This window comes from Coptis chinensis, chromosome 8, assembly GCF_015680905.1.
Source record: "Coptis chinensis isolate HL-2020 chromosome 8, ASM1568090v1, whole genome shotgun sequence".
Classification (NCBI taxonomy): domain Eukaryota; kingdom Viridiplantae; phylum Streptophyta; class Magnoliopsida; order Ranunculales; family Ranunculaceae; genus Coptis; species Coptis chinensis.
In genome coordinates, this window is record NC_141463.1 from 76,777,994 (window position 1) to 76,791,802 (window position 13,809).

Below are 13,809 nucleotides of genomic sequence, written 5' to 3' on the forward strand. Positions count from 1 at the left end.
TTTTGTTATGGAATTTGGGCCTTTACTTACAAACCTTCTTCAGTATCATGACTCAAAGGCTTTATTGCCTATATCCAAGCTTCAAAGCAGTTCAAGTCATCATTTTTTTATTCTTTGTCTTATGATATGTGTAACATTTTGCAGGTGTTGGAGCATGCTTTTTGTTTGTTTGACTCGAATAATTGAGACATTTGCATCATCACCTAAGAAATTAGATGAACTCTGCAATCATGGTCTGGTTGAGCAAGTTGCCTATTTGGTTTACATCACTAATTCAGGAGGTGGTCAGGCATCTCTCAGCAGCCCTACATACATTGTATATGTAAATTCAAATATTTGTATTAATTACTCAATTAGTAGAGATTGTGTGATGCTTTTTGGTCTGCAGTTGCCTAAATAGTTAGAGGCTTAATTTCATATATATTTTCTAGGTTCCGTGAGTCACGTACAACTGTTTAAAGAATAACATACTTATCTTGGGTTCATGACAATAATGGTTTATTTTTCATTTTGCTTCTTTTTGAATGCACGTACTCTTCTGTGAAATTTGTCACTGTAGATGAAATCAGTATTCAATTACTTTGTATAAATATCTTTAATGGATGGATCACAAGTTCTCCTTGAAGTGACATGAACACTTTCAAGGATATATGTATATACCCTACTGATGGTTAAGAAGAGAAGTGTTGGTGAAGGATGTATTATCATTGGTTTCCTTCACTCCTTGATTTGTTGCTCAAGTTGTGGCTATGATAGAAAATTAGATAGAGTATGACTATATATCTTCCCAAAGCAAGCTCTATAAATCATATAATTTTTTACCAACTATAGTTACAACTTATTATTTACGTTGATATCCAATTTGGTGGAATAGTTTTATCTACAGGTGTCAATGTTTGACATAGCACACCGGTTTTGCATGCCTGGCCCAGTGAGAAGGATAGTATTTCGCAAACCATCAAGAGTAGCAAGGCGATTATTGAATGCTATTTCCGTTATTAAGATTCTATTTCGGTTTTTGCTAGTCTGGGGAATTGATGTGCTTTATACTATAGCACTTTTGAGTGCTCAAAACCTCAAAACATTGCCAAACTAATAGACACTACAACAATGATCTTAGTAAATAAAAATAAAGTAGTTACTATCAAGTAATTCCCACTTTCTAAAGGTCTTCCTTCAACTGAATCAACTGTCATAGTTGGTGCACTAGCTCCATACATATAGTTGTTGCATCTACTGCCATGTTATTGTTGTTGTTTAGCTTTGTCTTTTTCCATCTATTACAATCACTTGCTTATGACACTAATTTCTCTGTTTATATTTCTTTCAGTAAGCCCAATGGAACATTTCTCACCAACTTTGGAACGTGTATTGTTCTCTCATCAAGTTAAGGCTACATAGAAATGATGGGATATGATTGGTGTAAACACTTCATTGGGATTACTGTAGGAATGGTGTCAACGCTTCATTTATAATGCATAATTGTTTACAAGATGAAGAGATATATTATAGGAATGCTCGAAATGAATGAAGAACTAATTTTAAAATTACACTATTGAATCTTTTAGCCTCGCTGTTGGTCCATGCTAAAGTATGGAGAACTTGACTAAAGGGGTTAATCTTCATAGCTTGGGTGAATGAAAGATCAAAGATGGTTTTGAACACATCAATTGCTGAAACTTCTAATTCTTATTTTGGACACAAATGGACGGTGGGATGGAGCTCAATGTCTGTTCTTTTTCTCTTTTGTTCTCAGGGATATGAAGATACAAATTATTGCCTTCTACGTTGACATACCTTTTATTTTACTTTCTAATTAATCGATATGTGACTTTTAATTCTTTTTGCCAAGACCTTCATACTTCACATAAACATAGATGTTATTGAAATTAATATATTCAAATTGAAATATCACTACTATATTTTGTTTTATTGATTGTTTTCTAATACCTAATCCCGATTTGTCACTCAATTTTCTCCAAGTTTAACCAATTTTATTTATCAAGTATATATTTTAGCACATCTTGGCAAGTGATGACGTGCACTTTTGCTAGTATACATAATCAAGTAGTGTAAATTTGAGTTAAAGTAACCATATATATGTCATTTTATTATAATAAACTTTTCATTAAATTTGTTGGCAACACCGTCCATGACAGTGCAATGACAAATATTACTGGTCACATTCTCACCTTGGGTAGAAACCCAGTATGAAACATTCTCGGGTCAATCTCACAATTTGTTGTAGCAATATTGGTGATTTAATCGGGCACTCATCAAATTGCATTAGGCAGCCTCCGGCCCAAGCCCGACAACTAAGTCCAACAACAATAGCCCAATACACCCCCACCTCAACGCATTCTGGCTACCATTTTTTTTCAAACCTTTTTAGCTGGTATCATCTCTCTCGCAAGATTGAACCCCAAACAAAAAAATCATAAAACAAAAAACTTCGAGTTTTCTGTCGTGTTCATACTTCGAGTGTTGAGTTGTGAATCAACAATGAGAATTGAAGTTGGCGACTTCACCCAATTCAAGTCGTGTCCCGTTTGAGTAATACTCCAATTTAGTTGGGTTAATTAAACTTGATTAGGTTGATTAAATTTGATTGGGTGGAAGATTGGGTTGATTAAACTTGATTGGGGTGGAAGATTAGGTTGATTAAACTTGATGATTTCAAACTTGATGTTTTTTTGGAGTTTGGTGATAGGGTTATATACTAAAAACATTACTTTTGTATTAACTCTAATTCTTTATATTTTGAATGAGAATTATATAGGCAAATGTTATGCATATTATATATGTTATTAGTTATATGCATGCGTCTAATACTTTATGTTGTAGATAATATGGTGTGTGGTGACACACAAAAGATCATATCATCAGTACTTTATAAAGTATAAGTAAACGTTCACAAACTAGATGAATTTGGACAAACCATTGGTACGGTTGTAGTATAATCTGGTATTAGTCTATCTTGACTACATGATTACACTAGTACACTTTATGTGTATTGAATAGGACCAAGAGAGGTTGTTTCTCTTTATACTAACTATATAAAAGAACAAACACCTCTGTTATTATGGATGTTTGTCCTCTTAATCCGGATATAATAACGGGCACTTATGTGCATTATACATTGCTTTAAATCATCAATGAGTGAGATTCACTTGTGAATTAACAAACTCGATGGATTGGGTAATGACATTGTATGTAAGGTGTGATATTGATTATAGAAGGAATCCGTGACCCGTAGAAAGTCGGGTTGATGATGTCCCCTTGAGGAGCTCATAAGGATTGTCATGTAAACCCTGCAGGTGAATTTAATCCGACATGACAATGAGGTTGAGTGGTACTACTCAAGGACATAAAAAGTTGATTAATGTAGTTGTCAGTAACTTGACTTAATCAATGGGCATTCGATATCTTAAACGCGGGGAGATCAACGAGCATATAATATGGAGCCCATAAATGTAATACACGTAATTTAGGATTAGGGCGGTAGTGCAACAATGGCCTTTAGTGGAATAAGCCATTTGTTGACGGACTTGGGCCGTGTGTTCTTGGCGAACATGGGAAGCCCAAGCCCGTCAGGAGACCTAACCCTAATTTCTCCTCATGGTCCCTGTTGTAGCCTATAAATAGAAACCCTTCTTCTTTGGCCGTTTTTACTAAGTGTTTTCTCAAGAAAGACAAGTTCCAAATTCGGTTCTAATCTTGTGAGTGAGAGAAGCCAAGAGGAAAAGAAGGGGCTGGTAGATCGTTTCCCACACAACGTCCATTCTAAGATAGGAATACAACAGAAGATCAAGAGGTTGCTGATTCGTAGAGCTTGGATTCTCAGAGATATCACAGCTGATCAAAGATATGAATCTAACCAAAATCGTGAACACCCTTTTTTTCGTTGCATATGGGTTTTCACGGTTTGTAAATCATTTGATGCAACCATAACGGTTCCTATATTTGGGTGGAAGATTGGGTTGATTAAACTTGAGTTTGAGTTTGCCCAAGCTTGATGAAGTCGTTTCGAGTTTGAGTTCGAGTTTGGGTTGATTAAGTGAAAGTTGATTTTGAAAATGAATATCGTGACAAACAAACCGAATTTTTTAAGTCCAAACGACCAAGCCATGTCGCCTAAGAGAGTCTCCAAACAACCCCACCATGTTGTCCTGGAGACTGCCCAAACGACCCCGCCATATCGTCTAGCTAAAAACCAAGAGTTTTGTCTCAAACGACACGCACATACCACTTGAGTGTACACTCAAACTACATGGTGAGGTCGTTTGAGTGTATGCTCAAACTACATGGTGAGGTCGTTTGAGTGAACATTTAAACTACATGGCGAGATCGTTTGAGTGTACAACGACATGGATAAACCGTTTGAGTATATACTCAAATGACATGGCGAGACCATTTGAGTGTACACTCAAACGACCCGAGGGTTTCGTTATGGCGAGACCGGTTGGATTGGTTGTTAGGCCTGGACTTTGATGGCAAACTTATAATATTTTTTTTTTTTTTGGGGTTGCCCAATCTAATTTGATGATGCCAATACAGGACCCAGCAATATTTTGTGATTTTTAACTTTAGCAGCAGAGATCTAGGTCATCCATAATCTTGACTATCTCTACTACTTATAACCACCGTAGGCAAGTTAGCCGAATAAGCTATCTTCGGTTCTATTGGTTCTACATTTTCTTAATTTCGTGACACGAGTTTCTTTTTTTTAGCGCTTTTTGTTTGTTTTTTTTTTTTTGGCTTCTGTTATGTTGCCCACCACAAATAAAATGAAATTTGAGAGAGAGACAGTAAAAAAAAAGTACGAGATAAGATGAGAGAGAGAAGCACGTGGTTCTAAAAGATGAGAGAGAGAGAGAGGCGACGTGGAAATCACGTGCCCAAGGCTAGTGTATATAATGAGACGCATAAGAGCCAGCCGGTTTAGTTGTCATGGTGTCCGACATAAGCTGTAGATAGGGGTATATTGGTAATCTATAAACTATTTATTTTGTTTTTTTTTTTTTTTTTTTTTTTTTTTTTAGTCATCATCAGTTATATATATATTAAGAAGGAAGTATTACAGAGGTTGAATTTACAGCCACTCGATCCTCTCACAGAATGTCCCTAAGCCATAAAGGGAGGTTTAGTATCCATTCTGCAGAGTTAGAATGTAGTTTCCCAAAAACAGCTATGGTGTGAGCAGTTTTGTTACATGTCCTGCTGACCCATTTAAAACTAACTTTGTCTAGTAATGACAAATTAGATAGTGCATCATTAAGGTATAGTTGAGAAGTCCAAGAGATATTGGCTTGTCCCTTCTCCAAAAAGAGTCGACATTTTTGCGGTCGGTCCTCAACTTCCAGTGCATTAGTCTCAACTTCATGCTCCAAATGATTGCTTGGAGCATTCCTTGGCTTTCTGCATCTTCTTCACGGTGAGGTCCCACCCCCATGCCCAAGTCCTGCAAAGAATAAAATCACCCTTAGAATTTCAAAGTACATAGCCATAGCTAGATTGTTTCCCTTTAACAAAGGAAGCATCGGTGTTGAGTTTGAAGAAATTGGAATATGGTGGAGTCCAAAATGCCCGTTTGGGAATCACTCGGCCTTCGAGAATTATAGGAGTTTTGACTTCCAAGTGAGTAGGTAATTGGAAGAACTTGTTGACTAACATCCTAGCAGTTTAAACAAGTTAGGTTGCATTTTGGTATGCAAGACATTGCATCTTTCAAGCCATATATGGCGATTTAGATAGAGACGAGAACTTCGATCCGGATGTCCGGTTCTATAGGCCATGTTGATGGTGGATTAAACCATAGGTCTATCCATTGTGTGATGTGTAAATTTTCAAAACAGATAATTTGAGATGCCATGGAGAAAAGTACCATAAGTTTACTCGTAACGGACACAACATAAGAGGAGGTGATGTATACTTTCAAGCTGCATGTTGCGAGAAGACAAGATTTATCGGGGATAAAGAAAATTTTTGCCAATTGGACTCTATTAGGGGAGACAGTCATAATAACATTTCCATGCATGCAGAGATGCTTTCGGGGGCCGGTTTGTTTTTTTCCAAAAAGCAAGATTGCTTTTTGTATGAGTGCTGGATGATATGTGTGCAATGATGTTATGATACATAGATTTGACAGAGTGTTTGCCATTTTTAGTCAGATTCCACTTGATTTTATCTTCTAATTGATACTTTGAAAGATAAATATTTTGAATTAACTGACTAGTGTGTGTGTCAAAGAGATAGTTGAGAAGAGGGATGTTCCAACTTCTAGAGGAGTGTAAAATGAGATCAGACACATACTTAGAGTCATGGTAAGGAGGTGGTAGAGATGTTACCTGACCCTTAGGACTCCCTGGAATCCAGGAGTCCTTCCAAATATGAATGTTGTTCCCCAAACCAACTTGCCACATAGAGTTATCAACAATGAGGGATTTAATATGATGCATACCTTGCTAGAACCAAGAAGAACCTGGTTTGAGTTCACTATTCAGCATATTTACAGAAGAGTTAAAGTACTTACCTCTCAACTGTTGAAATAAGAGAGAAGAGGGATTAGAAACAATGTACCAGAAAGTTCTAGTTAGATGAGCTTTATTGTCCAATTCCATATTTCTGATACCTAGACCTCCATTTTTTTTTGACTGGCAGATAGAATTCCAAGTTTTAAGATATAAGGGTCTAGATTTACCATTTCCTGTGCCCCACCAAAAGTCACTCTGTAGAGCATTAATGGTGTTAGTAACATTATTTGGCAGTAAGAAAGTACTCATGTGAAAGACCGGAATAGCAGAGGAGATAGATTTTATGAGTATAGTTCTTGCTGCCTGGGAGAGCAACTTACTCTTCCAACCTGCTATCCTAGAGTTGACTTTAGTGATAAGACCATTGAAAATCACAGACTTAGGTTGTCCTAAAAATAAAGGAGACCCCAAGTATTTTTCACCAATATGAATACTTCTCATGTTAAGCAGGTGTCTTATGTCTAAAGCAATATCAGGACCAGTGTTCTTACTAAAATGTACCCCAGATTTTTCAAAGTTGATTTCCTGACCAGTGATGGAACAGAAGGTCTTTAGAGCATCTAGGAGTGCTCTAGTGTCATCTAGATTGGCCCTACAGAAAATGAATGCATCATCAGCAAAAAGCAAGTGTGAGATAGGACTACTCTTTCTGGAGATAGAGATGCCATGTAGATTATTTTCCTCTATTTTTTGTTGCGAGAATCCTAGACAAAACTTCCATGCAAAGGATAAAAGGATAGGGGAGAGGGTCTCCTTGACGAAGACCTCTAGAAGACTTAAAGTGACCAAAAGGGTTTCCATTGATTAAAGGTGAAAAATGAGGGAGGGTGATGCATTGATGAATGAGGTGGACAATTTTATAATCGAAACCCTAAGGATGTAAGGGTGTGAAGAAGAGATTTCCGCTTAACTCTGTCAAAAAGCCTTTGACATATCTAGCTTAATAGCCATAAGCCCATCCTTACCTTTCTTATGTTTAAGAGTATGCATGATCTCATGAGCCATGATGATATTGTCAGTGATCTGCCTATTGGGAACAAAGGCACTTTGAAAAGGAGAGATGCACTTAGACACACTGTTTTTTATTCTTTTTGAAAGAAGTTTGGAGATGATCTTATAGGAGATATTACAAAGACTGATGGGTCTGAAGTCACTGCAATTAGCTGGGTTGGGAATCTTGGGAATAAGAGCAATGTTAGTGTGATTTATGTGTTCTAGAGAGTGACCTTCAGGAAAAAAAAATCTTTGACCATTTTATGAACATCATGCCCCACAATGTCCCAAGAATCTTGGTAGAAGATGGTTGGGAAGCCATCAGGACCGGGAGCATTAAGGCCTCCGATACTGAAGATAACCTCTTTAACCTCTTCAATAGTAACAGGGCAAAGAATAACATTGTTATCATTGAAGGAGATAGATTTAGGGAAGAGATTTTGAATGGGTTGAATGTTACCCTCTAGGTTGTCAGAGAGGATAGATTTGAAATGAGAGAGAACAAAGTGGAACCAATCTCGAGTGGGTGGAGACCTGGACCCCATCGGAGTTTTTAATAGTCACAATTTTATTAAAGTGTCTATGTCTCAGAGTTTTAATATGGAAGTATTTAGTATTCCGATCTCCTTCAAGGATGTCTTTGTCATTAGATTTTTGCTTCCAAAAATTTTCTTCACTGGCAAGGAGATGTTCAAGATCAGAAAGGGCTTTATGTTCCAAGTTAACATTCTCTTTAGAAGGAGCTTTGGATTGAATGCAAGCAATTTTATTGTTTAATAAAGAGAGTTGGTGAAAAATATTTCCAAAAGTGGACTGGTTCCAAATTTTGAGAGCTTTTTTGGTGGAAGCAAGGTGTTTAGAGACAGAGTGTAGGGATGGATGAAGAGTAAGTGGGACCCTATGCCAGGCCATAGATATGATGTCAGAATAGTCAGGGTGATCTATCCACATGTGATGAAATTTAAAAGGAGTGGCAGTTGATAGAGATGTGGGGTGAGTATTAAGAAGAATAGGACAGTGATCAGATTCAATAGCTGGAAGATGATGGAAAGTAGCATTTGGGAAGAGAAGGTGCCATTCTGAGTTTGAGAGAGCTCTGTCCAATCTTTTTGTATGTTATCAAGAAGCAACTCTTTTATTAGACCAAGTGAAAGGGGAACCTTTGAAACCTAGGTCTAACAAGCCTTGGTCTCTAATGATATCATGAGCTGGATAACCATCTATGAATTCATAATCCCTACCCCCTTGTTGTTCCTCAGCTGATAGAATGATATTCATATCTCCAATGATGAGAATGGGTTGTTGAGATGAGCTTAAGCGTCTAATGGGATTCCAACCGTTGTCTTTTGGTTTGTAGGGACTTCCATAGAAGAAACATGCAGTCCATGGAATGTGGAGATTACCATAGGTGATAGAAGTAGTGATATGGTTTAGAGAAGAGTTGAGAATATTAACATGGAGCCCCCGCTTTCCACATGAGGCAGAGACCTCCAGAATTAATAGCAGGAATAGAGAAAAAGAAGGGGTAGTTGAGAATGTTAGAAAGATACTGCATGTGTTGTGATTTGGATTTTGTTTCAGATAGGAAAATAATATCAGGGTTCTCCTTAGATATAAGGTTTTTTATTTGCCTAATAGTGGATTGACCTCCACACCCTCTACAATTCCAACTGATTGTCTTCATATGACCACTACTGGAGACTGTTCTGGTCCAGTCACTAACCACCAATCAGATAAAATCCAACAGATATAATGATAACTGATATCATACAAATATACATACCAACCAACTTTGAGATTGATGAAAACTAAAAAGATGTAACAGAAACATGTTATAATAAGAGATGAGATTAAAAGAGGAGGAGATGAATTGTCCCACATATAAAGACAGAAAGATACACATAGACTAAAAGAAACTGAGTGAGGTGTGAAAGAGCAGGTAGTACATAGATCTATATTAAAAGAATAATAGGATAGAGGAGCCTGGATAAGAGATGAGTAGGTATATAACAAAGATGAGTTAGTGATAGAGTGGTAACTAAACATGGCAAGACATGAATAAACTACCTGTTCATGGAGAAAAGAAGCAGTGACCACCTCCTGCAGCTGATCATAAGATCCAGGCATATCTATTCCCAAAGAGAGAGATCCAGAATTGCTTGTTTCAACAGGATATGATGGGTTGAGAGTAGCTTCTTCCAAGATTTCAAAATCAAAAATGGAAGGAGGAGGTTGCATTTGGGGGTGGATCTGATTAGCATCCACCATAGTTTCTTCATTTCGCATGACATCTGAGTTTTCTTGTTCATTATTCCACTTTTCCCCTCCCCAGAGGGAATGGAGCACCACTCCTTGTGATAGCAAGAGACGATTGACCTCCGGATTTGTGATTAATTCCCAGATGTGTTCAATGGGGAAGTCTGAGATGCGGAGTGGAGGGAGGGATGGATTTGTACTTTGAGCATCAGATCTCACTTCTATGCTAGCTTCAGTAACAAGGGATGATGGAATATAAGGGGAATCCTCAGTTGATGATTTGAGCTTTTTGTTTTTTTGATTTGCTGATTCTTTTTCTATTTTTTTGGGGGTTGCAATTTTTCTTTTCTTCAGAGGTTTGTCTTTGGGTTCAATAAAGATACATTTTCCCTTATTTTGTCTGCGAGATTTTGATATGATATTTGGATAGATAGGTGGTGGTGGTAGGGTTATGTCCGCAGTCTTTGGGGGTGGTGGGAGAGTGAGATCGGTGAAGGAGATATGATGATTATGAGTGCTTTGATTTGTGATGTTGATGTTGATTGGGGATGAATTTGTTGGATCAGGCCCAAAGATGGAGATAATCTGTTGGTGTATGGCCTGGTTGGAGCATGTTCCCAGGATTGGGCCAATAGGTTCAGGTCCATATGGGAGGGCAGATCCGAGAGTTAAACGTGTCTTATTCTCCTTGTTTGGGTCGTAGTAGGTACAGCCATCAGATGACGAGGAACCCCGCAAGACCCGAGTAATCTCAGTTGCATCAGTAGTGATTGCTGGAACAACAATAGCCTCTCCCCCAAAGAGAGCTAGATGATGATTTCGGTCTTCTTCATTATTCTTTTTTTGGTACTGAATATGTGGGACCTTTATCTCTGCTGGAGTAGAATGTCCATCTAGAAGCATAATCTCTTGTTCCGGTGGTGGAACTGCTAAAACATTATTGAGGCGTGGTGGAGGAACCATGCTGCAGCTGTACGTATCATGTCCTAACCTGAAGCAATTTTTGCAATTTCGGAAAGGGATGCCCACATAGTTGAAGGTGATCCACACCGATCCATGATTTACCGTTGGAACTAGATGTCCTTGTCGAAGTGGGTTACGCAGGTCCACCATAACTCTTGCTCGGTACCCTTCGGCGTCTCTGGGTGAATCATCAGCTGGATAGATTTCCAGGAATCTGCCTACTGTAGAGGAGATTTGTTCTATGAAGACTGGCATCTGATGCTCAAGATGAAGCCCACCAAAAGTGATCCAGAATGGGGCTTGATCAAAGTTGATATCACTGGGTGCAAGTTCAGGGCTGTAGGATTTAAGAACCAGGAGATATCCTAACATTTGCCATGGTTGTGCATTCAAGATCTTATTTTTATCATTTTCTTTTTCAAAACGGAGGATGAAAAGATTTCCATTAACCACCACTATATCAAGCTTTTTCTTGAGTTTCCATTTTGATCGGATAGCATGAAGAACTTCATTTGGGTTTTGTTCTTGATCCGAGACTAGCTTTCCGATCAAAGAGGTTGTCCATCTAGCATGAGATTGAAGTAAGAGGTTTCTTGGGATATCCATGACTAAATTAAGTTCTCTACTTTCGGTTTCAGTGTTACCGAGAATGAGAGATTGTGAGAGGGTATGAAGAAGATTATCCATAACATATATATAAAAAGGTAATAGATGGATATGGTATATAAGTAGGGGGATTAGATGGGGGCTGATGTGTTTTAACGAGTGGGTAAGCTTAGGGAGGAGTTAACCATGATTGTTTTTCTGATATGAATATCTGATGAGAGTTCTGAGAGCAGAGGAAGTGACTGGTGTTGTGTAGTCATTCTTGGTTCAGGTAGCCTATATGGGAGGGGATAGATCTCTCTTTTGATGTGACTAACTAGCTTAGTTTCTCTTTTTCTTTTGGAGAAAGATATGCCTTTGAAGAGCTTAGTATCAGCAGCTAAGATGACCACCTGCAATAAAAAAAGGAGACCAAGGTAGGAATTCTTGTGTAAATCAAGAAGGTCAAAGTCAGAAATATGTGCAGAGTATACAGAGTAGAGATCATATATACTAAAAAAATGAGATCCGGTGTCAAAATAGGAGTAATCATTAGATACAGAGCATACAAAGGCTAGATAATCTAGAGGAGGGGAGGTTGAGATATAGTATTTGGGACCGTCAAGATGACCAGTTGGGTGATCAGATGGAGTTTGGGCGATGGGTAAGAAGAGAGGGGACACTATTGAGATAGGGAACACTTGGATTCGCTGCCTAAGATCGGTGCATGGGATTTTGACCTTAGATGAATCGTCTTGGTTTCCAATACCTCTTGACCAGTGTTTCTTCTTATTCCATTTGATACACTCCAGAGGAGACCAGACCAACAGGATCGTCATATCAGAGAACCTTAGAGCTCTAGAATCATAACCTATGTTGTTGATCAGTCCAGATTCAGGCCAGATTGAGGTCTCCAACAACTAGTTTTTGTCCCCATTTTTCTTATTTTATTTTGTTTTTTTTTTTTCAATTAGGTCCCACTCATTTTGTGTTTCTGCTTACGTGCGAAGCACGTGCTCAAAGCTTGTTAATGATTAGATTAGGTCAACAAAAGTACAAAACAATTGTTACATCAAAATCAAAGAGTGTGGCCGATGGTTGGAAGTTTTTGCATTCTAGCGTGAAGGTGTGTTTATGTCCGTTTTGTGTAAAACTAACATATATTCTATATTAACATCTTAAATTCTTTATGGCATTAAAGACTGAACTTTCTTATTGATAACTAAAAATCTTAAAATAAGAATGCTTAGTTGCTTACCAACTGATGTAACAATTGGATAAATAAAAATCTTAAAATAAGAATTCTTCAAAGTGAGAACCATGCCTTCTCGACCGGCAACTTTTTTCACCAGGCAAAGATCAATTGGGTATTGGGCCTATCTCCGAATCTCCCTGGTCTATTCATAAGTCCTTATATATAGGGTACAAAATTGGAAGCCCAACTCTTATAGTGCACATGTGAGTCCAAGATAAGCCCAGAAATGGATCTAGCTTCAGAGCAAAGCAAACTGTGGAAAGCAGTATATGCCAATGCTTGAGAGTTAAAGAAAAGACAGGTTAAAACGACCCACTCCTCCCCCAAGTTCTTTGCTTCTAGAGTTCTTTCCTTAGACTCACAACAGTACTAAGTCAACCAAGGTTGACTGTGATCTTGTTGTTCCAGTCATGTTAAATGCCCTAAACACTCTTTTATACCTAAAATTATCTAAATACCCACTTGACTTTCCAATATCAAAGTGAGAGTTAGTGACATGTCTCCTAGTTCTATCAACTTAAACCAATGGCTTAAACAAAGAGGGGGTTAGTGGCACATGTCCTCATCCTATCAACTCAATCCAATGACTTAAATAAAGGAGAGTTAGTGACTTGTGTCCCCATCGTATCAAGTTAATCCAATGGCACAATTTTCACCATTTCTTGAGATGTGTAGTTTCCAGGGTGGGGGTGGATACTCAACAATGTTGAATGGTTGTAGTTGTTTCACATGTGGTTGACTCGATAAGATATAGCTACAACTAGCCTAGCAGCATAAGGCTTATCTCCAAAGGGCCTCCAGGTGATCTACATAGCAGCAATCAGTCATCCACGCAAACCCTCGGAGAAGGAAATATTGCATAAGAACAAGCTTAATTACCTAGGATGGAGTCAATATATCAAACTCCTATCGGTGATCATTGGGTTTGCTTTTGTATTTGAGGAACCTAACAACACCAAAACACATGTCACCATCTCATGGACTTAATCTAATGATTGATTTCTAAAAAAATATATATATTAGTATTACCCCTTCACTGTATTTACACAAATTAGTAGTATCCCCCAACTCTACATTTTAAGAACTAATTATTAAAAACTTCCAACAACACCACCACCTCCCATTAGGCTAGGGGTAAAAGCCAAATTTTGTAGGTAATAATAAGAAAAAAATTATTAATCTTCAATTCGAGACATGATAACCATGTTAAGTTGGATTAAACCC

At 37.9% G+C, this 13,809-nt stretch overlaps 1 protein-coding gene across 1 annotated transcript; it reads right to left on the reverse strand.

Annotated features, from left to right (window-relative positions):
• Positions 1–5,245: 5,245 nt before the first annotated feature.
• Positions 5,246–12,477, reverse strand: LOC147483145 (uncharacterized). Its single transcript, XM_086579500.1, has 2 exons — positions 9,594–12,477; positions 5,246–5,461 (listed from the first exon to the last, which is right to left on the reverse strand). The coding sequence occupies exons 1-2, from the start codon at positions 11,430–11,432 to the stop codon at positions 5,246–5,248; spliced, it is 2,055 nt and encodes a 684-aa protein (XP_086435626.1). The 5' UTR covers positions 11,433–12,477.
• Positions 12,478–13,809: the final 1,332 nt, after the last annotated feature.